The 21,079-nt window shown below is 44.0% G+C and overlaps 3 protein-coding genes across 7 annotated transcripts; 1 reads left to right on the forward strand and 2 right to left on the reverse strand.

Annotated features, from left to right (window-relative positions):
- Window positions 1–409: 409 nt before the first annotated feature.
- On the reverse strand, window positions 410–3,000 carry LOC125534921 (mitochondrial inner membrane protease subunit 2-like). 2 transcript variants are annotated; one of them, XM_048697966.1, is made up of 4 exons: window positions 2,745–3,000; window positions 2,571–2,643; window positions 2,300–2,465; window positions 410–856 (listed from the first exon to the last, which is right to left on the reverse strand). In XM_048697966.1, exons 1-4 carry the CDS (start codon window positions 2,881–2,883, stop codon window positions 737–739), a joined length of 498 nt encoding a protein of 165 aa, XP_048553923.1. In that variant the 5' UTR covers window positions 2,884–3,000; the 3' UTR covers window positions 410–736. The 2 variants fall into 2 exon arrangements, with proteins under 2 accessions (XP_048553923.1, XP_048553922.1); XM_048697965.1 differs by having other exon boundaries at window positions 2,571–2,646; window positions 2,745–2,999.
- Window positions 3,001–5,062: 2,062 nt separating this feature from the next.
- LOC125534920 (ATG8-interacting protein 1-like) lies at window positions 5,063–9,460 on the forward strand. Of its 2 annotated transcripts, none has more exons than XM_048697963.1 (3): window positions 5,063–5,256; window positions 6,275–6,986; window positions 9,165–9,460. In XM_048697963.1, the coding sequence occupies exons 2-3, from the start codon at window positions 6,286–6,288 to the stop codon at window positions 9,166–9,168; spliced, it is 705 nt and encodes a 234-aa protein (XP_048553920.1). In that variant the 5' UTR covers window positions 5,063–5,256; window positions 6,275–6,285; the 3' UTR covers window positions 9,169–9,460. The 2 variants fall into 2 exon arrangements, with proteins under 2 accessions (XP_048553920.1, XP_048553921.1); XM_048697964.1 differs by having other exon boundaries at window positions 5,071–5,251.
- Window positions 9,461–10,009: 549 nt separating this feature from the next.
- On the reverse strand, window positions 10,010–13,428 carry LOC125534919 (protein YIF1B-B-like). 3 transcript variants are annotated; one of them, XM_048697960.1, is made up of 5 exons: window positions 13,098–13,428; window positions 11,217–11,395; window positions 11,028–11,126; window positions 10,713–10,864; window positions 10,010–10,630 (listed from the first exon to the last, which is right to left on the reverse strand). In XM_048697960.1, the coding sequence occupies exons 2-5, from the start codon at window positions 11,391–11,393 to the stop codon at window positions 10,249–10,251; spliced, it is 810 nt and encodes a 269-aa protein (XP_048553917.1). In that variant the 5' UTR covers window positions 11,394–11,395; window positions 13,098–13,428; the 3' UTR covers window positions 10,010–10,248. The 3 variants fall into 3 exon arrangements, with proteins under 3 accessions (XP_048553917.1, XP_048553918.1, XP_048553919.1); XM_048697961.1 differs by having other exon boundaries at window positions 13,276–13,422; XM_048697962.1 differs by lacking the exon at window positions 13,098–13,428 and adding an exon at window positions 12,974–13,093.
- Between the last annotated feature and the right edge of the window lie 7,651 nt (window positions 13,429–21,079).

The following is a 21,079-nucleotide window of genomic DNA, read 5'->3' on the forward strand; positions in this document are numbered from 1 at the left end:
CCTCCCTGCATTTAATAAGAGAAAAAAGATGAAAATATTGCATCATTAGGTAGCGGTAGATCATATATAGCAGCAGAACAAATACCTCCATATCCTTTGTTTTGTAAGAACCCTCAAGATGTCAACTTACATCTGCTTGCACTTGTTCTGGGCGGACTGAAACGACCAAAGACATCTCATTCAATTTGCTGGTGCGACACCAGCGGCTGGGGCCGATGCCCGGCCACGGAATCAGGGGATGCCCTCCCACCATCGTTGCTCCTGCTCCGGAACTGAATCAGCGAGCCCATGTTTCAGCAGCAGCAGCAGCAGGCGGGGATAGAGACATTTGCCTCACAACCAAATAATATAAGCGTTTGTTAAATGCCAATAATATAAGATGTTTCTTTTCACATGAGATCAGCTTCAATTCAAATAATATATGTTGACATCTCTTCTTTTCATATCAACTACATTATTCAGTAGAAAATAAATATACAAGTTACAATGCATCACACATCTAACCAAAAATTTGCCTGGCCTGCACCTACCCTAGCCTAGCCTAGCCTAGCAGGCTGCTACCAAAAGCTATGCTTCCCTTACAATGGATCAAGTCTTATACCAAAAGTAGTGCTACAGTCGGAAGGCGGAGGAGCCCAATGTCTTCCTCCTGCCACATTGGTACATGATGTCCGGCAACAACGAACAAAACTGCGGGAGAAAGCAACCAACCCAGGAAGCAAGCAAGAGAGATGGACTAGAGATTTCGCTGCGGCATGACCCTTCCTTCCGGCGGCACCCTCTTGTCGACGTGGCCCATCTTGCTGGGTGGCCACACCACATGTGTCACCCTCCCCTGCACCAGACCAAGCGGCACCTGCATACAGCACACGAAAAAAGGATAATAAATATGTTCATCACTCATTGCCAGGACTATGCATGGTTGATTGCCTAGCACGAAATTTGTTTTGCCATGCCTTAGTGTGCCAACACGCCATGAGTGTTATGATATGGCCGGTGCCGCAATATGTTTTTGTCTAAATTCTGTCATGAGGATATCAAACTTAACAGTACATGGTCATATAGCAAACGGTTAAGAGGCTGGTGGATGTTTTTTGCGTAAATTCTTTTATGAGGACACCAACATCAGTATATGCCTGATATGCAGTTAAACCAAAAAAATGTAAGTTGCCCTAGCATGTGTGCTGGTGCTTGTTAAACCAAAAATACCAAAACACAAACCAGCATTCTGGATTTGAATGAATTTCAAACTGCAGGTGGACTGTATGTAGTCCATCGACAGTGACAGTAACCAAATGAACATGACACCATAGCAGCATAAAAAATAGCACCAACACAAGTGCAATACGTTTTACAAACTGCAGCTAGATCAAAGCGGAAGGTATAAAAAGAGGAATACAAGGATGCATAAGAAGAGGTAAGATGGCAATGGAAGATAAAGACACTCAGAACAAAGGAGCGGCTTCATGTTGGCTTGGTTTCATGTACAAATCTGAAGCATAGCGGATGATATTTGGGTTTCAATGGAATACATTGGACTGAGGCTTCTCATCCAAAACCAAGAGGGGTTTGACTTGTTCGTGTCAGGTGCTAATAATGCCATGTAGTTAAACAATGTGTAGATAAGGCAGTTTTTTTTTTCCTAAAAACAAATCCAGCTGAGGAGACGCGCTATAGTTATAGAGCAGGTTTTCACCACCAGCTGCTACCGATACAAAAATATGTTTTTGTGCTCTGTTTTAATATTTTTTTTAACCACCTAAATTTTGCAACCTCAAGTTATCAATCGTTTTCCTGATCCAACATCAGCAACAAATATGAATTACGGTTCAGCAATGCCAGCAGCAGCAGCAGCAGAGCAGCACTACACATTACAAGGAATCATCGCCTTGAGAAGCATGAAGACTGATGCCAGCAGTGACCAATATATGGACAACTGCCTACGGTGATACTAGATCGCGGTTTCGTCTATCAAGATGACCCGAAAGAAATACTGAATATTCGATGGAGTGCTAGAATGTCCTCTTACAGGGCCGTAGGAATATGACTTGTTTGTGTCAGGTGCTAAGTAATTAAGCTATATATCAATCTTTTTATCTGACCAAATGATTAAGCTAGCAGCACATTACAAAGGAACCGCTTTCGCATCGCCTTTAATAAAATCATGAAGACTGGTTATGACACCAGCCACCAATATTATGCAGTTCAGCTCACGGTATTACTGATATTATCGCAGATTTGTGTGACCAGATGCCGCAGAGGAAATTTCCAAGGGAGAAGAGGAGAATGTGTTTCTTACAGGGCCGTAGGATCTCGAGTCCCAGCTGGCGCTGCCATTGTCCCCTTCCACCCAGCAGTGGCCGTCCGGAATCTTGCGGATCTCCTCCTTCTCCGGGACGCTGACCCAGTCGCCGGGCAGCCCAATCAGCCTCTTGATCGTCCTGCTCCGGTGGTCCGCCGGCGACCTGCATGCACACATACATACAGCAGCATCAGAGAACCACCTGTCAAGATTCAGTATCTGCATCGAAAGCATCAGGATTCAGAAAAGCATGAGCGAGGTTTCTTACACGAAGACGACGACCTCGCCGCGGGAGTAGTCGTAGAGGGGGCTCCGCTTCACCACCGCGTACTCGCGTCCGTCTGCCGGCGCCACTCCGGAGGTCAGAAATCGGCGAGGGATCCGATCCGGTGGTGGGTTGTGTGTGCGTGTGGACTGGGAGGGAGGGGCAGGGGGGGCTTACCTGTGGTGCCGTCGAAGGTGGGGCGCATGGAGCCGCCGTGGACGGCGGCGACGGAGAAGTAGCGGTCGGAGATGGTGATGCCGATGAGGGAGCCGCCGATGCAGGCCTTCACCACCGGCCTCAGCGCCGCCCACGCCATGCCCTCCCTCCCTCCCACGCCGCTGAGGCGCGGCTGCTCGCCGTCAAGAGCGAGGAGGCGGCGGCGGCGGGGTGAGGGTCGGAGCGGCGAGGAGTACGGGGAGTAGTACGTATTCTGCAGCAAGGAAAAAACCCAACTTTGTTTCTTGTCTTGTCTTTTTCTTTTTTTTCTTTTATTTATTTACCGACTTTCTTACAACTCTTTCGTGGAGTAGAACAATTTTGTTTTTAAATCACCTTTTACATTTTCCTATTGATAACGTAATTTATAAAATTCTCAAAAAAGACCCTTTAGCATCCTAAATATAATAAAAAGATACTGAGAGCTATGTACCATCGAACGACCATTGTTGCCATCAAAACGAGCCCCTGACAAGCCCTTGTCGCCACTCTCGTACCAGAGTCGGTCTGACCTTATCGATGACATCCGAAAAGCCTTCGTGCACGTGCCTCTAAGGACCAGCAGTCGTCGTGGTAGAACCTTTGAATTGATATGAAGAATCTGACACCAAATCTTGTCGTTGTGTGCGCACGACGAGAACCTAACTTCGTCGCACCGAGGACCTGGTAAGAATCTATTTGTTTCGACGGACAAACTTGAGGCGGATCGAAACCCTGAAGACTGACTTGAAGAAGAAGTGTTGTCATCCGTTTGAGCGCTGCCAAAAGCGAGAATTTCTATCTACTACGGGAGTCGAGGCACCAGGATCCCCCTCCCGCCATTTGGCTGCCGGAGTGGATGTAGAGGGGAGCCTATCCATGGAATCGCTGGTGAAGATCAAGGGGTCCTAGTCGCCTTTGAGAGGCAAAAAGTAAAGACACTCGTAATGTATCTCGATAAAAAAAACCTTCTTGGCATGTATACATATCGCGGATGTGTTGGTTTTCGACTAGCTTCCCTTATAAACTGGCAACTCTCTTTTTTATTGAAAAGTCAAACCTCCTGCTAACTGCTTGGAAAAAATTCTGGGCTGATTTGAGATATTTTACTGTATAAATCATTTTAGGGTTGACTATATATAACTCGGAGAGGTAAAAATATATAAGAGTTAATGTAACAACACGCCATGTTGAGTCAATTAGGGCAACTCCACGATGGGCTCCCTTGAAGGTGGCGACGCAGATGTACGGGGAAGGCGGGCGGCGTGGATTAGATTTTGTTCCAATCCGGGCTTGATCTGGATCATGGGGTTGCGGCTATTGTGCGGTTGTCCGTCTGGAGTTGGTGCGGTAGCTACCGATGGGTTTGGAGCCCGTGAGTATGCAGATGGAGGACGATGGCTCGGCGCTGTGTGTTCTCGGTCATGCCGGAGATGGAAGATGGGTTAAGTGGTCTCGTTCGTGCAGGTTATTGGTGGTCCATGGTATTCTAGCTATGACAACAGGGTGTTGAGGCGGTGGTGATGTGATCAAACATGGATGGTGTTGCCCCAATCTGGTGGGGCGGGGTTGGAGGTGTACGATGTTATAGATTAAAGTCTTGCCCTCTTGGGCGATGCTGGTGGCGACGGCACCTGTGGGTGTCGTTCCCCTCCTTGGAGGAGTTGCCGAGTTGTGTCGGCATCTCCATCCCTCACATTTTGTGTGTTGGTTGTTGTCTTCGGGCGGAAGCCAACTTCCGGCTTGGAATCGGCGATGGCGGCATTCTCAATGTTGGGAGCATCATGTACGGAGACACGGCTTGGAGGTGCGGTGTTGTGTTTCCTTTGGTGCTCATTGCTGCCCTAGATTGATCTTCGGGCGGCGCTACATAGTATGTACGCCGTTGGTAGCGCGTGTAAGAAAGTGTCTTTCTCGAAGCCGACCACCTATCCGTCGAGCCTCGAACTCTAGGCACTCATGGGTGGATGGTGTGTTGGTTAGGGGAGTGAAATGAGTGTGTTGCGTTGGGAGATGGCTGGTGTTGGTTGCGTTGTCTTTTGGTTTAGATTGTGTTGGTTCAATGTGTGGGGTAGATTGTCTCCGGATTTGCTTTGACGTGGAGTTTATACTAGACTTGTTGTTGGTGACGAAGATACATTTTCTTGTCATTTTGTTTTTACCTTGTATGAAAATATAGTAGGCCTACTATCTCTCGGAAAAGAAAAGAAGAGGTTTTTTTTGGTTGGTTGGTTATAGGGATGGTGCGCTGGTAGTGCGTCAAACCGCCTGGCTGCTGTGCTGTGGGGCCGCGACGTCAGCCTCGTACTACGCGGTTGGCTTCCTTCCCCACCCATCTCTCCTCTGCTCTTGTCCTGTGAGATGTGAGAGAGAAAAGAAAAAGAAAGATGGTAGTTTGATCTCATCCATCCCCCACCGGAGTCGACTGCGGCGGAGCGGAGCGCACCGGAGATCTTCCCGTCCGTCCGTCCGTCCTTCCTTCCTTGTCGGTAAGGTAAAAAGCCCCCGCTTCCCTCGGTAGGATCGATCCCCCCTCCATCTCCTTCTCCTCTGATGTGGTTAGGTTGTGCGCCGCGGATGGATCTGATCCCCGCCACCAAGAAAAGAAAGAAGCCCTTCCTTCCTTGTACTCTAGTATGTATGTATGTATGTATGTATGTATGTATGATTGATTCGGATGGATGGTTTGGTGGATGGATGAATGGATGTGCTCTTTGAGGTGAGGTCCCGTCCGTCGCCTTGCTGCTGATTGAACCAACCATGCTATGCTATCCTATCCATGGTTGATGCAATTACTATGTGCCATTCTTTCTTTCTTTTCTCCTCCCTCCCTCCCTCCCTCCCTGTGTACGAGTGTATCTATCTATGTGTGTATGTGCTCTTTGGTTTGGTTTGCTTCATACAGAGTCAGAGATTGTTTGTTTGATGAGGGGAGGGGATTCATACAAACTCTGTTGTTTTTTTTTTTGCTTCTCTCCCTGTTTCTCTGTTTCTTGGGAAAAGAAACAAACAAAGGCCTCTCTCTCTCTCTGTGTTTGCTTTCCTTTTTCTTTTCTGTCTACTCATGCCACTGCCACTGCCTCTGCTTGCCTGTCTCTCATGTTTACTTACATGATGATGCGCTCACCGATTCTCCCTCCCTCCCCACCTCTGCTCTGCTCTGCTACCACCCATGAAATGAAATTGCTCTTCTGTGTAATGATATGATGATGATATTGCTCTTCCTATATTCTGGGTGGTTTCCATGGATGGATGGATGGATGGATGGTCACTCCTACCGTCTTGTCTTCCTGATTGCCGTTTCTTTACCCTCTAATTAAATCATTCTAGTTGATGCAATAGGCATGCTTTCTTTCTTTCACTGCACGCCACTCACGGATGAGTAGGCAGGGCTTGATTCACCCTACTTGCTGCTCTATCATGCAACTGACTGATTATCTTATATGTTTGTGTGATGCCGTCGATTATCCACGGTTCTGTTATGCTGAACCCGCTCTTCTGCAAATAACCAGGTTCTGTGGCCATGTCTGACAGCGAGAAAGAGGTGCCAGTGCAAGTGGACGAAGGCGCCACCCGGGGGGCCGACTGGGAGGTGGTCACGCTCACCGCGTCCACCTACGCGGCTGCGCCCAGCGGGCCAGAAGGAGCAGCAGAGGGCAAGAGGCTCGGCGACGGCAACGACGGCCGTGGCTCGTCCAGCACGCTGCTCATGTCGGACCACTTCGTGTTCCCCCCCAGCGAGCACGAGAACCTGCCCATAGAGACCGCCCTGCTCGAGCCCCAGGAAAGTACCAGCGTGGAAGATGCTGGCTTCAAGAACGTGGGAGGAGGCTATGATGATGGGTCCGAGACGGTCAAGTACTATGATGAGGGGAAGAGCCTGTCGGTACATGATGCCGAGATGATGATGGGTGACGTGGCTGAGTTCCACTCCGAAGATGACGGACGCGGTTACATCGTCCATGATGATGATGATGATTCCCAGGACAAGTCTGACGTGCCTCCTCAGGACAGTAGCAGCAGCAGCAGCAAGGGCCGCGGCTCTGGTGCCCCCTGCCAGTGCTGGTTGAAGAAGCACATGTCATGCCTGTATGACCAAGCTAAGGAGACTAATCATCTCTGGGGTGCCGTGGTTGTGGCTGCCCTGGTTGGCCTTGTCATCTTGTGGCGCAAAGACAAGTTGCACATGAGCTGCCTTAAATGGCGCTCTCGCTCAGCAGTCAGGTATGTACACATGGAGCTATTGTCTCTTTTCAACTATGATTCATGTTTCTTATGGTTGAGTCAATATCATATTTTGGAAATAATATGCAGTGTAGCTCTTTCCGTATTTAGCAGTGTACATTACAGTTGTTCAATATGGTCAGTAATGTGCATGTTAGTTGCTTGCTCTGTTGCTTTATTCTCTCCTCAGCTTAGTGTTTCTTTCAGCAGTACTAGAGAAATCCATTTTGTGCAGTAAGCTACTCTTTTCTGATTTTCCTTACTCAATTATGTGCCTGAAAACTCATTGAACTCCCTGTTACACCTCCTGATCTTTTATCATGGCCCTGCACCTCTCCCCACTGTTAGAACATCACGTGCACATGCTTCCTGAAATTACGTATGTGCATTGATATCTTTTCTTTGTTAATAAGTTAGTGGGGTGTAACTATTGATGGTATTTTAGAGATATAATGGGGCATGATTAAAATTGAGCAGTAGAAGAACTGTTTGAATAGTTCATTGGTTATGAAATCGTGAGATGTCATGCTGGTTTTGATATGGATTATGTATTAAATATCCACACCAGTCACTGATTTTGCTTCATTTGGCAAGAACTGTATGTACACTGCTAAATATTGATTATGTATTAAATGTTACAGATAATGAGTTAATTTTTTGCTGCCATTTTCATTGATGTTCATTATTGCATAAAAAACAGCAAATTGGATTTGATTCAGATTTCACACTGGCTTAGTATGAATTATGAAATATTGGCTTCACTATTAAATATTCTAACCAATCATTTTAAGTATTGTCACTAATGTGCATGTTACTGTTGCTTTCGAGCAGTACTAGCAAAATTTATTTTGTGCAGTAGGGTACTCTTTCTGTTTTTCCTTGCTCAGTAATGGACCTGAAGATTGATTGGACTCCCTGTTACATCTCCTGGGCAGTTTATTCCTTCTTCATGGCCCAGCATCTCCCCCTGTTAGCAGGGCGCAGTTTTTGTTTAAAGTTTATAGAGATGTTGTGTGGCATGTTTAAAATGAGCAGTAGAAGAACTGTTGTGATTTGTGAGATACAGCTTTGGTTTCAGTATGAATTACGTATTAAGTATTCACACCACCCACTGATTTTGCTTCATTTAGCATGACCTTAGTACGGATAATGAGGTAACTTTTCGTTGCTATTTTTACCCATGTTCAATATTGCATACCAGACAGCAAATATACATCCGTTTACAGCAAAGTAGGATTTGATCCTGATTTCACTTTGGTTCAGTACGAACTACGAAACAGTGACTGTTAAATATTCACAGCAATCACTGATTTTGCTGAACTTGGAATGAACTTAGTACGGATAATGAGATTTTCTTTTTGGTTGCTACCTTTTGAAGTAAGTATGGATACTGAAATGGTTACTATCAGTTTACAGTTTATATGGTACATAAAGTGGGATTCTTACCCATTTTTTATGATGTGAGTGGTTAGTCTGCCTAAAAGTGGTGGATGCTATTTCAGCACCTTAGATATCAAGTTAGTTTACACCGGCAGTGTGCCAAGTTTCTCTTTTTTGCAACATTAGGACACCCAGTTCTCATCTCTATCTGATTCAACATGTTTGCTGCCACGTTTATATTTACAGTGGAATACTCCGTAGTATCATTTACTTAACTTGTATGCTGTCAGTAAATTGGTTCTTGTCATTAACACTGTTCTCATATGATACCAATGTTAATGAGAAGAACCAATTTACTGACCGCATACAAGTTAAGAAAATGATACTACGAAGTATTCCACTGTAAATATAAACGTGACAGCAAACATGTTGAGTCAGTAATATACCTTCTTGCATTAACATTTTGTTTCTCATCATTTAGTTTGTTTTGTTTTCAAGTCTTCCTAGTAGTACGTGTTAAACATACAGTTCACCCAGGTCCTTAACCTTTAACAGTGTCCTAACTGGTCAGACTATTTTCTTTAATGAGTTATCTAGTAAGAAGCAATATGATAGGTATATTACCTTCTTTCTTATTGTTACATTATATTTTTTTGACCATATAATTCTATTATATTAGCTCACACTGATATCGTCTTGATGACAAAATTTAGATTAGAGATGATAATTCCTGATGTCTGTTGCCATCTGTGAATCGTTATGTTTTTGTTGCTGACTGAGGCTCTGTTCTGTTGTCAGTTGATGATCTGATCCCCTGGACTGGTGGGTCTGTTTGTGGTCTTCTTCCTCGATACAATCTCTGATGAGTCTTCACAGATCGCCCTGGAAGTCATTATAACCAAGAAGATGGCCATGCCAATATGATTCATGACAATGACGAAAGGGATCTCTAGTTGTAATAATATATTAAGTTTGACAGGGTATTTGCTTGTTGCCAGGCTTCTGAGATGCCAAAGTTTCTTCTTGCTCTTGTACCCATAGTCGTCGTACCTTTGCACTGTTTAATACGAACGGCGCGCCCTTTCAAGTTTCTACTACTCATTTTTGACGAATGGTTGTTGGAATGTGCAACTGCATGCTGTGAAATCCATGACAACAGCGTTTGTTGTCGTGCTTGAGAATGAATTCTGGGAACCTATTTTGCTTTTGTGTTCCCTCCAAAGCTCTGTTTTTGGTCGTTCAGAATTTATCCATTAAACGTTGTTAAGTACTTGTTCACTTGTTGCTAATTCATTTCATACATTGCACGCGTCTCATTTTTTTTCTGCACGGATAGTTATCACGCGTAAATCTGGATACCTCACCAAAAATCCAAAGAAAATCAGTTTATAAACAAAATACAATTTTGTTTGTCTTGTTTTGAGAAAAGCTGTTGGACCAAAACTCTGAGGAAATCAAAAAATCCAGATACAATGGAATAACAGAAACAATATGCATACTTATGTGGTGAATTTTCTGACAGTATATATATATACTCTGCACCTACCAAATGACAGACTGAAGCTGGCATATACTTTCACTGAGTGAACATTCAAACAATGCCAGTTAAGTAGGATGAGTGAACTAGGGTAGATCCAACAGCATACAAAGAAACATATATAACATAAACAATGTATATGAATATACTTGAGACTATTCCAACAAACATACTACAAAATGGTGACCGACTGCAAAATTCACAACTTTATACAAAACCAAACACAAAAACCCTGTCAACAAAACATATATGATGATGCTCAGAGAGCCTGCACAAGCTACTGGATGTGCCTAAGCTTCACAGGTGGTTGCTTTTTCTAGTGCCAAAGTTACAGAGAAGACTATCTCATGCGCCTATGCTGCCAAGCCAGAAGAAGAGGGGGAACTGCACGATGGCCATGAAGAGCAGGAAGTAGTGCTGCCGCGTCGAGTGCCTCTCGCTGCCCCGCATCTCCGTGAAGATCACCCGCTTCATCGTCCTCACCAAAAAAATCCCCATGCACAGGCTCATCCACGGCATCATCACGTAGTATGAGTAGGCCCATAGGAGCCGAGCGACGATGGCCAGGGAGAGCCCTGCGAACAGGTACCCGCTGTAGGCTACCAGGTCGAGCAGCGGCACCTCGCCACCGCCCATCGAGTAGAGGAGCCCTTTCAGGAACACGATCTGTAGGCCCCATCCGATCAGCCCTCTTGTGAACTGAAGGTTTATGGCTTCTGGAGTGAACCTGCATACGGGTTCAAGTGCATTAGGAACTGTGATTTTGAAGTGTCACTGTTTTTTGGCTGAAGAAAGTTAAAAAAACGCACTTTCCCATGAAGCCCAGTGTGAAGCCTGCAAGAATAATGAAGGTACCAAACGCCATGAAAGGGATGTACAGATCTGGCGCATTTATGTCGTACATTGGAGGTTTGTATGACAACCGGCCACCAACAGGCTCACTTATCCGGGTCCAGTGCCCCTGAAAAATCATTGCAAATAATCTATTTCAGTACACCAGATAGATAAAAGAACCAGAAACATATCCAGCGCAGCTAGGAAAGACGGAACATATTTCAGTACACCCGATATATAGACAGAAGAACAAGATACATATCCAGTGTAGATGGGAAAGACAAATATACCCTGTGAAGGAACGGGAACAGTATGACTTTCAACTTGTTCCTGACATACTGATCATTCACATGGAAGTAGTACTGTGGGTTGGAGAAGTATCTACTGATCTGCAAGAGTAGAGCCAATAAATAATTTAGAGAGAATACATAAGCGATTTGAAACACCAGGGAGATCAATGTTCTTTGGAGGCTCCTTACATTGCTCTGCATGAATTCTGAACTGGAGCCGAGGAACTTCTCCCCATATACTCCTAACCCAGTTTTAATCAGGCCTGAGCTTGCGCCATATAATGGATTGTCATATGGGCCAGGCTGAGGGTTTGGTGGGGGCATCTGCATCCCGGGAGGATGGGGATTTCTGTAGTTATCATACATGGCTGCATAGAAGGAAGCAGAGTTATAATAAATCCAATGCGAATTGATAAATGGATATTGACATATGCACGGTGGCCGTAGAAAATTAACTGAAGTAAAATGTCAACACGGCATTATTATATTAAATTAAAGGATAACATAACATAAGGTGCAACCGTGCAAAACCAACAGGTACATGATAAGACAAGGGGGAACAGAGTTTATCTTGGTCTTGGATACTTCCAGGCAGGGTAGTAATTTCAATTACTTAAGCACTAGTCATGCCATTCAAATAATTCCTAGAAATTTTCAACAGAACACATCGCACAACAGATCAATATAGCATCTCAATTGTTCTACCATATGTAGTGTAAACAAGTGAAAATTTCTAAAGATGACAGCGAAATTGTACAGAGCATGTGGTATAATATCTGCCACCCATACTGCTATATATTCATATAATTATGAAGTCTGCCCATGATAAATGTGAAATATCTGCAGAAACTTGCACCTTGAAGAACTGTTTGTTTAGCGATAGTACACAAAGATATACCATTATGATCCTCTATGGCTAACTGTTTGTTTAGCGACAGAGGAGGATTAGCTAACTGTTTTCCGGTTATTGACTGTATGTATGTATATGAGTAAAGAAAGACGTGGAAATAGCAAGCAGTTGAGTTGGTAAAGGATATGCAAGCTCAGAACCATCATTCATAGATGTGAGTTTGAGTAAGTACACCTAGCCTAGCCTAGCTAGCATTATGTTGTTTTCTTTCTTTCTTTGCGTCTGCTGCTAAATACATGCATACATACACATGGTACAAGTCTTGTGAATATCTATCTAATTCTGCAAGCACCGTGAGTAAGTGTCATGAAACAAGTAGGGAGGGGCAAGAACATTATCCTCTAGTCTGACTTGTTAAGGACAAGTGAGTGCATCCAACCATATAGTATTATCTCAAGTTTTGACTAGTAGTAGTACACTAACATCCGTCTTTAATTACGGGCAAGGCAAGAATAATAAGCAGGAGCAATAATAATAATAATAATAATAATAAACCAAGCAAGCATATTATTATGTCAAGATGAGGGAGGCATACAAATACAATCAACTGGACTGGGAAAAAAGAAAAACATGGTATGGTGTAGAACAAGGAAGGAAGGAAGGGGTGTTAGAGAACAAGGAAGGAAGGGTTGGAGCCTCATTTAGGCGTGTGTGTGGTGTGGTGTGGTGTGGTGTGGTGTTCCACAGCCACAGCAACTATTTGCGGATGAATTTATGCCCGTTGGCTGAATTTGCCCAGGAAAGGAAATTTGGGATATGAAGTAGCCCATATTTGGTGTGGTGAATCTTGTGGTGTGGGAGCACATACATACTAATAATCTGCTCTGTGCATCTACCTAACAAGAAAGAGGAAATCGGCTAGAACAGAGCAGAAGAAGAAGAGGCAAAATCTGTATGTGCTCTTGGTTGTGTGCAGCAGATTGGATCGATCCAACCTAACAAGGCGCTCGCTAATAATACGTACATAGTACATACTAACTCGTTAACCAGAAAGGGAACAAAGAATCGTGGATCGATAAGGAAAAAAAAAAGGTACCCAAAATCCAATCCAATCCAATCCAATCGCTGGCTCGTCCGTCCTGCAACACTCAACAAGAAGAGCCACGCCGAAAGATCGACGAGGTAGGTAACAGGGAGGGGGCAGGCCAAGAAGGTCGTACCTTTATATTTATGATGATGATGAGATCTATCTGCGGACGGACGGGCGGGCGGGGAGAAAGAGGAGGCTTTCTTTCTTCCGGATCCGATTCGCCCTTCTTCTTTCTGGCAAGCACAGCAAAGCAAAGGGGGAATCGGACGGAATAGGAGGACAAGGGCGAGACCAACGGCGAGACTCACTCTTCTCTTCTCTTCCTCCTGCCAAAGGGGGAACGGCGCTCGGGCGGGCGGAGAGGAGGAGGCTGCCGGCCGGCGAGAAGAGGCGATGTGGACAGAGGACAAGGAAGGGAAAGGAGGGGACACGCGGACGCGGTCGCCGTCGGTTACCTCCAAACCAAGGAGGAAAAAGGAGCCCACTTTGCTTACTCGCTTTACTTTGCTTCTCCTTCCTTTAGGTTGAGTTCGAGTTTGAGTTTGAATTTGATTTGATTTGATTTGAACCAAATCTCTCTCAACCTTTTTTTTTGCGATGAAAATCTCTCTCAACCTACACTACTTGGGAGTTAGTTGGATTATTCATTCGAGCCCCCTTTTTTCATAAATAAAAATCCAACATGCTTCTTTATACAAGATGAATGAAATATTCATGCCAACACACCTTGTAATACAATGTGGGTAATAAAGTGTAGTCGAGGCCCCGGGACGTGGGGCTTTGACATGGACACACGATATCGCCACGGTTATCACCTAAAACACCGTCTTCCACCCCAAGAACAGACCACATCGATGGGTGGGATAGCCACGTCACCAACCTATAGTCTGCTCCCACGTGAGGTTCGGGTACAACCAACCCAACAACATGTATCAGGCATCGGTGGTCGCCTAGCCAATATTGGTCGTGAAAGCACAATATTTCATCAATGTGACAAGATAAGCCATCTTATCAACGATAACCAGATCTACGGGGTTTATATATGAATCCCACGAATACAAAATATTATGTATGACATTGTTGCCAACCGCTTGGTTGCCGGACCCCACGATGTTGGGTGCGGGGTTTATATATGAATCCCACGGTATAACATGCTGCCAACTGGTTGGTTGCTGGATCTACCAAAGCATGCAGTAAATAGTATGAAAAAAAAGTTGTAACCAATAATGGTGATGATGATTCGATGACAAGATCCCATCAATATGTCATGGACTCTAGAATATTCTGTTTACTTGCATTAAAATCATACACCGGGAATTTGTATATATATATATATATATATATAGATATCCCAACTAAAATATTTAAGAAAACTATTATTATTTTTCATACTGTTAGCAAATTATTATTTTTTGAAAACAATGGATGTTTAAACCATATACAAGAGAATGACACAACACAATTTCACTTGATTAAGTATACTATTTAAACTAAGCGATATGTAAAAATAATATTTTATATTATAATTTGATAAACTACATAAAAGTGTAAATGTTTGGTATAAATAACCTGAAACTCCTACTCCCGTTAGCTCCGCTTCAGCACCATGGCGACCAACTTCTTGAGGAAGGCGTCGTCATTGTTTTGAATTTCGATTAAATTTCTGAAATTTCGTCAAATTTCGACCATTTCGAGGGTGACCGAATTATTTGTATTTCGTTTGAAATATTTCACTATTTTTACGTTTTTTGTATATAGAGCGGCGGGATCCTTAATTCTACAGCTTTCATGTCTTACTACTGCGACAACAGTTATATACTCAATAGTTTAAATTCAAATTTATTCAAATTTAAATAAAAATTTCGTTGATTTGTGCGAAACAAATTTCGAAATTTACGAATTTTGGAAATTGCGTTGGTTTCGATGGTCAGCGAATTTTTTTTGCTGTCGAAATTCAAAACAATGGGCGTCGTCGACAAAATCGTCCGGCCTGATATTCTCACCGAAGGCGCTAGTGTCGTATACCATGAACAGGATCTCAGCCTCTTTATTCGGCATCGGAAATAGTGCACGCCTCGCCGCGGTAGAGGAGCTCTCCGATTCGTACTCCTCGATCTCGCGTCAAGAAAAGGCGGCTGACAAAGTCTTATCCAGCTGGTGGTTAGGAGTAATGGAACATTTTTTGAAATTCCAGTTTTTTTAAAATAGTAAACAATATCTGAAAATAAGAAGATTTTTTAGTTTTTCAAACAATAATTCAAAATTTTGAAAAAGTTTCAAAAAGATTAATAAAGTTAAAAAAAATGAAAAAATGAATGAATAAAAGAAGAAGAAGAAAATGTTTAGTCTTTGGCCCTACTAGGTGACGACATCACTCCCATCGGGCGGCTGTTGGGCCGGCCCAAGCATTCGCGGATGTGAAAAAAGTTCATCGATTTTTAAAAATATGTTCGCAGATTTGAAAAAAATCGCACATTTGCAAAAAAAATGTTCACTATTTTGTTTGCAAAAAATATGTCAAAAATTGAAAAAGACTCACAAATTTGAGAAAAAGTTCATGAATTTGATTTTGTTTTAAAAAGTTAATGCATTTGAAAAAATATAAAAAAGGAAAAATAAAAATAAAAAGAAAAAGAAAAAGAAAAAGAAAAATAAAACCCCAAAAAAATAGAACAAACATGGGTTAAAAAACTCGAAAAAACCCAGCCTGAAAGTTCACGAAGCTACATTTGCAAGTAACCTGTCCCGGTTGGTTACTAGAACTTGAAGTAAACCTTGAGGGTTGGAGTTCGAATCTCTAGTGGTGCACTTTTTTTAATTAAAAAGAAGGTGAAAAAAGTATGTCGGGTTGTGTATGTACACAAGCTGCATATTCGCATGCTCGGCGACGTATGTTTTAAAAGATCGCCCTACCCTTTATTATGAACGAATATGGAGAGATTTCATCCGTTGATGTATTTAAGGGGTTGTATCGAAGCAGAAGGGTTGTGATTGAATACTAACCTTTTCTTTTTAAAAAGAAGAATAACCTCAAACCTCTACATCAAGATGACGGATGCAACCATATGTTGGAAAAAGTCCAAACTAAATCTTGAACTTGTAGACGAAAGCTAAATCGAATCCTGAACTCTCAAACCCTGAAATCAGCACACCGAACTCTCTGATCCAGGTCAATTTTGAACCTTGAGAGGATTTAGCTGGTATTCGCTGAATTGGGCCGGCCCGTTAGCATAGTTGCTCGTGCTGCTCCATTTTTATTTTTTATTTTTATTTTTGTTTGTTTTTCCTTTGGTTTTTCATAGGTTTTCTTTGTTTTTTCTTTACTATACTTTGTTTCTTCTCTGGTTTTTCTTTCTTCGTTATACTTTTGTTTTTTCCTTTTTATTCATTTTCTCCATATTGTTTGTTTTTTTGCTTTTAGTTTGTTTCTTTATCAGTAACTAGTTTTCTTTTTTACACACGTCTAATTATTTTCAGTACCCGATGTACATTTTTAGCAGACATAAAATATTTTTTGGGACACTTTCGACATTTTTCAAATACATTACGTACAATTTTTTAAATACATTTTTTCAATATTTTTTTGAATACATGGTAATATTTTTCCAGATACACATTATAAATTTTTTTAACGACAATAAACATTTCATAAACTACAAAAACATATTTTTTACATTGTTACACATTTTAAAAATTGTATACACTTTTTTAAACACATGTCACATATAGTCTTTTAAGGGTATGACACTTTTTGTACATTCTATATACTTTTTCTTAATGTCACAAGCACATTTTTTGAATCACACGAATATTATTTTACATTGTACAATTTTTCTTAAATGCCACATACATTCTAAACTCGTGATATTTTTTTGATGTCTCAAACATTTTCTTTACACATTTGTTCAGGTTTCAAAATTTGTTCCCAATTTTACAATTTTCAGAAAGTGTTCGCACTTTCAATTTTTTTTCAGGTTTCAAAAATATTTATGTTTCAGAAAGTGTTTGCTTTTTCAAAATTGATTGCTTTCTCAAAATATAGTAAAGTATTCAGGATTTTCAAAAGGTGCTCCCATTTTATAAATTGTTCGGACATTTCCAAAATTGTTTATGTTTTGAATATTTGTTTGCCCCTAAAAGATGTTTTCAAAGTTCCACGCTTCGGTGTGTGCTTAAATACATCTGGCCTCTTATTATATCACTCCTAGTTGTCTGTATTTTTGGCTAGCGGGATGAGCTCGGCTCAGCCAGGTCCCAAGTTCGATTCAGCCTGAGTCATTTTTGTTTTAATGAAGAGAAGACTATTTACGCCTTGATTTAACATGCCATATCGACAATCCCTGTTTGGGAACTCACTCATGGTTGAAAATAGACCGGGATCAGAGAGTTCAGTGTGCTGATTTCCGGGATTTGAAGTTTGGGGTTCGATTTAATTTTCGACTACAAGTTCAAGGTTTATTTCAAACTTTTTTCCATATATTACCCAAGAGTCTTTTGTGGTCCTTGTCTCATTATTTTCTGTGTCTTGGATAAAGAACCAGAGACGCTCTCCCAATGAGAACTAAGTGGTAGAAGCAAATGGAAGCCCCCTGATGAAGCAAACGCCAGCAGCAGATGGAAGCCTCATCATCAACCATACACTAGTAGGAAATGGAAGAATGTACGATTAAAGCCGCTCCAGCAAAGCGGGCTCAAACACATGTAAGTAGATCATAAACATTTTCCAGTCCAGAAAGGTTAAGTCCTTTTTCTTTCAATCATTTCAACTGTTGGTTTACACGAGGTCCACATGAGGAACAGACTAGAGAATGGCAGATGAGGCGGCCGGTAATGGTCGGTAAAGGTGCTAAGTTCCAAGTCGGTAATGGTCGCTCCACCCGATTCTGGCTAGATTACTGGGTGGGCACAGGCCCTCTCTGGGAAGTGTTCCCAGAGTTGTATGCTCTAGCTGTGGCGCCGGACCAGCGAGTGACAGAGGCATTGGCTCATCCCCTGGCCATTGCCTTCCGCCGTAACCTGAACGAGCAGGAAACAACAAAGTGAGAGGCTTTGCTGCAACTCATAGCCCCCGTGACACTAACTGAGGAACGAGATAGGGTTTCTTGGCACCTCAACATGTCCGAGAAGTTCTCCATCAAGTCTTTGTACCACAAACTGTGCCAAGGGTCGGTACAGACAGTGGCAAAAGGGCTTTGGCAAGCCCGCGTCCCTCTGAAAATTAAGGTATTCCTCTGGCAGCTGTTATGCGATCGACTTCCCACATCTGTTAACATTGCAAAAAGGAATGGCCCGGCTTCGGGGCCGTGTGCGCTGTGTGGGTCGCCAGATGTAATGCCCGGATAATCTTGCTACAGTAATCCCACGCTAATCATGCCACGTCATCCTGATTACTGTTGCTAAACGTCCGTTAGTTCAAATTGCGTCAAATTCAAATTTAAAATTAATGTCGACAATAAAAGTTTTCGAAAATAGAAACAAAAATGTTCGGTGGTTGCCAAATATTATAAGGGTAATTATGGTTCAGCAAACACATTTTTATAAAATGACCAAATGGTTTAAAATGAAATTAAACAGAAAATAAAATAAATAAAAACAAGACAGAAAGACTAAAACTAAAACAAGAAGAAAAGGAGAGGGAAAGACCCCCCCCGGGCCAGCAGACCCAACGGGCCGGCCCATTCGCCCACCAGGCCCAGCCGGCCGGCCCACTACCCCCTCCTTATCCACTCCCTCACCCAAACCCTAACCTAACCACCCCCACTTTCCCCCCCCCCCACGACCCCGCTCCTCCCCCTCCCCCGATCTGGCTCGGGGGGGGGGGGGGGGCAACAACGCCCTCCCTGCAAGCCCGACGTCGCGCCCCCCAGATCTCGTCGTTGGACCACGTCACCGCCGCCTGGTCCTCGTCGGATCGCCAAGCGCCGTGCCTCCCCATCCTCCTCCCCGCCTGGACCTCGCCGGCGCTCCCCCACCGGCCTGCCTCCTCGACGCCGTCGTCCTCGTCCTCCTCCACAATGGCCCTCCCCGGACTCCGTCGAGCCCGCTGCCCGAAATCCCTACGAATCCCAGTGAGGCACCCCTCCTCTCTCTCCCTTCGCCCTGTGCTCGTCCCCTCCCCTGCTCGCCGTTCGGGGCCGCGCCCCGTCCTGTCCCTGCATAGCCGCGCCCCGCCCCGCCAGGCGTGCCCCCGCGCCGCGCGCCCGAGCCTTGCCTCGCTCTGCCGCTCCACTTGCTGCGGCCTCGTCCCGCGCCTGCAAATGTGGAGAGAGGTGCACCATAGTCCCGCGCCTTATCTGCAAATATGGAGAGAGGTGCAAGTATATTTTTGCAAAATTGCCATAGTTTGCATTCTATCCATCAGATATAGATCGAACGGTCTATATTGCAAGATGGCAGGCACACCATCATCACCAACTTGATTTTTCTGTAAGAGTAGAGATATCCATGTCCAGAATATCTGGCTTAAATCCCACACCGTTTCTAGTGATAAGGTGAGGCCCTGAAGTTAGGTTCAGTTAGCAGCATTTTTTCGATAAAGGGTGAATTTTATTGGCTCAAATGGAGCATCAAGAAGATACAATATGAGCACACATCTGGCCTCTGCATAACTAGGATGCACACAGCCAACCCAACACACACACACACACACACACGGATAAACACGCCAAGAACTAGCAAGGTCACAAGACAAAAAGCTATGCATAGGCATGGAAAAAATAAAAAGAAAAGGTAAAAACCTCCAAAAAGATTAGATCAGCAATCGACAAACTACAATTGAGACCATGTCCGCACCAACTATTGACATCACATGGAGGCCGATGATCTTCAACAGCAATGCCTTCAGGAAGGAAGTGACACTCAAGCGCCGCCGTCACCGGATCCAACCACAAAGGCCAGAATCAAAGTTTTCACCCTAAATAATAGTCTGAACATATCCGAGCAATGCCTCCAACAAGGTAACGACATAGAAAACATCGCCATTCCCAGGTATGACCACTCGGGTCTGACCTAGGCTTTTGCCCCGGAGCTCGAGACCAGGTGCTCACAGCACCACCATCAAAGCCACACATGTGTTGTCGCCACCACTTTTGTGCAATACCAACAGCTACAATTTGACCGCCACCACTCCACCAAACATCCCTGTGCGTCAAGTTGTTGTCCATAATTTGTATCACACCACAGAAAGTCATCCACCGTATCAAGAGATAAAAGCTCTCGAAGTCTTTTCGATAACCTCGTTGTCATGGATCCGTAGGAAGTCATTACTGAACAGTCAGTAGTCACCACTGCCCGATGAATCTGATCAAAATCACCACCACCAACCAAGGATCGCAATGTCAACGGCCCGCACCGCACACGCAGAAGGCCACCACATCGCCACAGCCCCACATGCCCAGAGACCGCCGTGGCTGGAGCCGTGCCATTAAAGGTGCACCACCAAAATTAGCCGCCGCAGGGGAACGAGCAACATTGCCACAATAACCACGACGCCAGAGCCAACTCCACCGATCGAGTGAGGTGGGCGGCAGGCCGGAGAGGTGAGGTGTCAACAGAGAACCACCGTGACACACACAACGTCACCGCAATTCGGAGCAGGCACCGCCGTGGACTGAGGGTGGGGGAGAGCCCGCAAACCGCCGGATCCGATCCAGGGGAGAGCCCGCGGTCCAGCTTGTTGAGGTAGAGGAGGGGTCAGCCCCCCGCAGCCAGGCACGCTCCGACTAGATCTCAGAGAGGGAGTTAGCAGCATGAGAAGGAACAAAAACTAGGGAAGACATCTAGTATGAAAAAGAAGAAGAGGACATTGATAGCCCACCTGGCTTGCCACCATTCAGAACATTTGCGTCGGCAGGTTCAACTCCATAGATCTTTGTGTTGGGGTTCTTCTCCTTGAGGTACTTATCGACTTCGGTGATGGTACCGCTGCTGCCGATGCCCATGACGAAGATGTCGACCTGCTCAAGTGTGTCCTCCCATATCTCGGGCAGGGCCAGTCCTGAGATTCTGGGGGCCCAGGGAGAAACTATAACCCTGGCCCTTTAATATATATACAAAAATAATAATTAATGTGTGCGCTATGTTTAAATGAAATGTTACAAAAAAACACTAAAA

Source organism: Triticum urartu, chromosome 2 (assembly GCF_003073215.2).
Source record: "Triticum urartu cultivar G1812 chromosome 2, Tu2.1, whole genome shotgun sequence".
Taxonomy (NCBI): domain Eukaryota; kingdom Viridiplantae; phylum Streptophyta; class Magnoliopsida; order Poales; family Poaceae; genus Triticum; species Triticum urartu.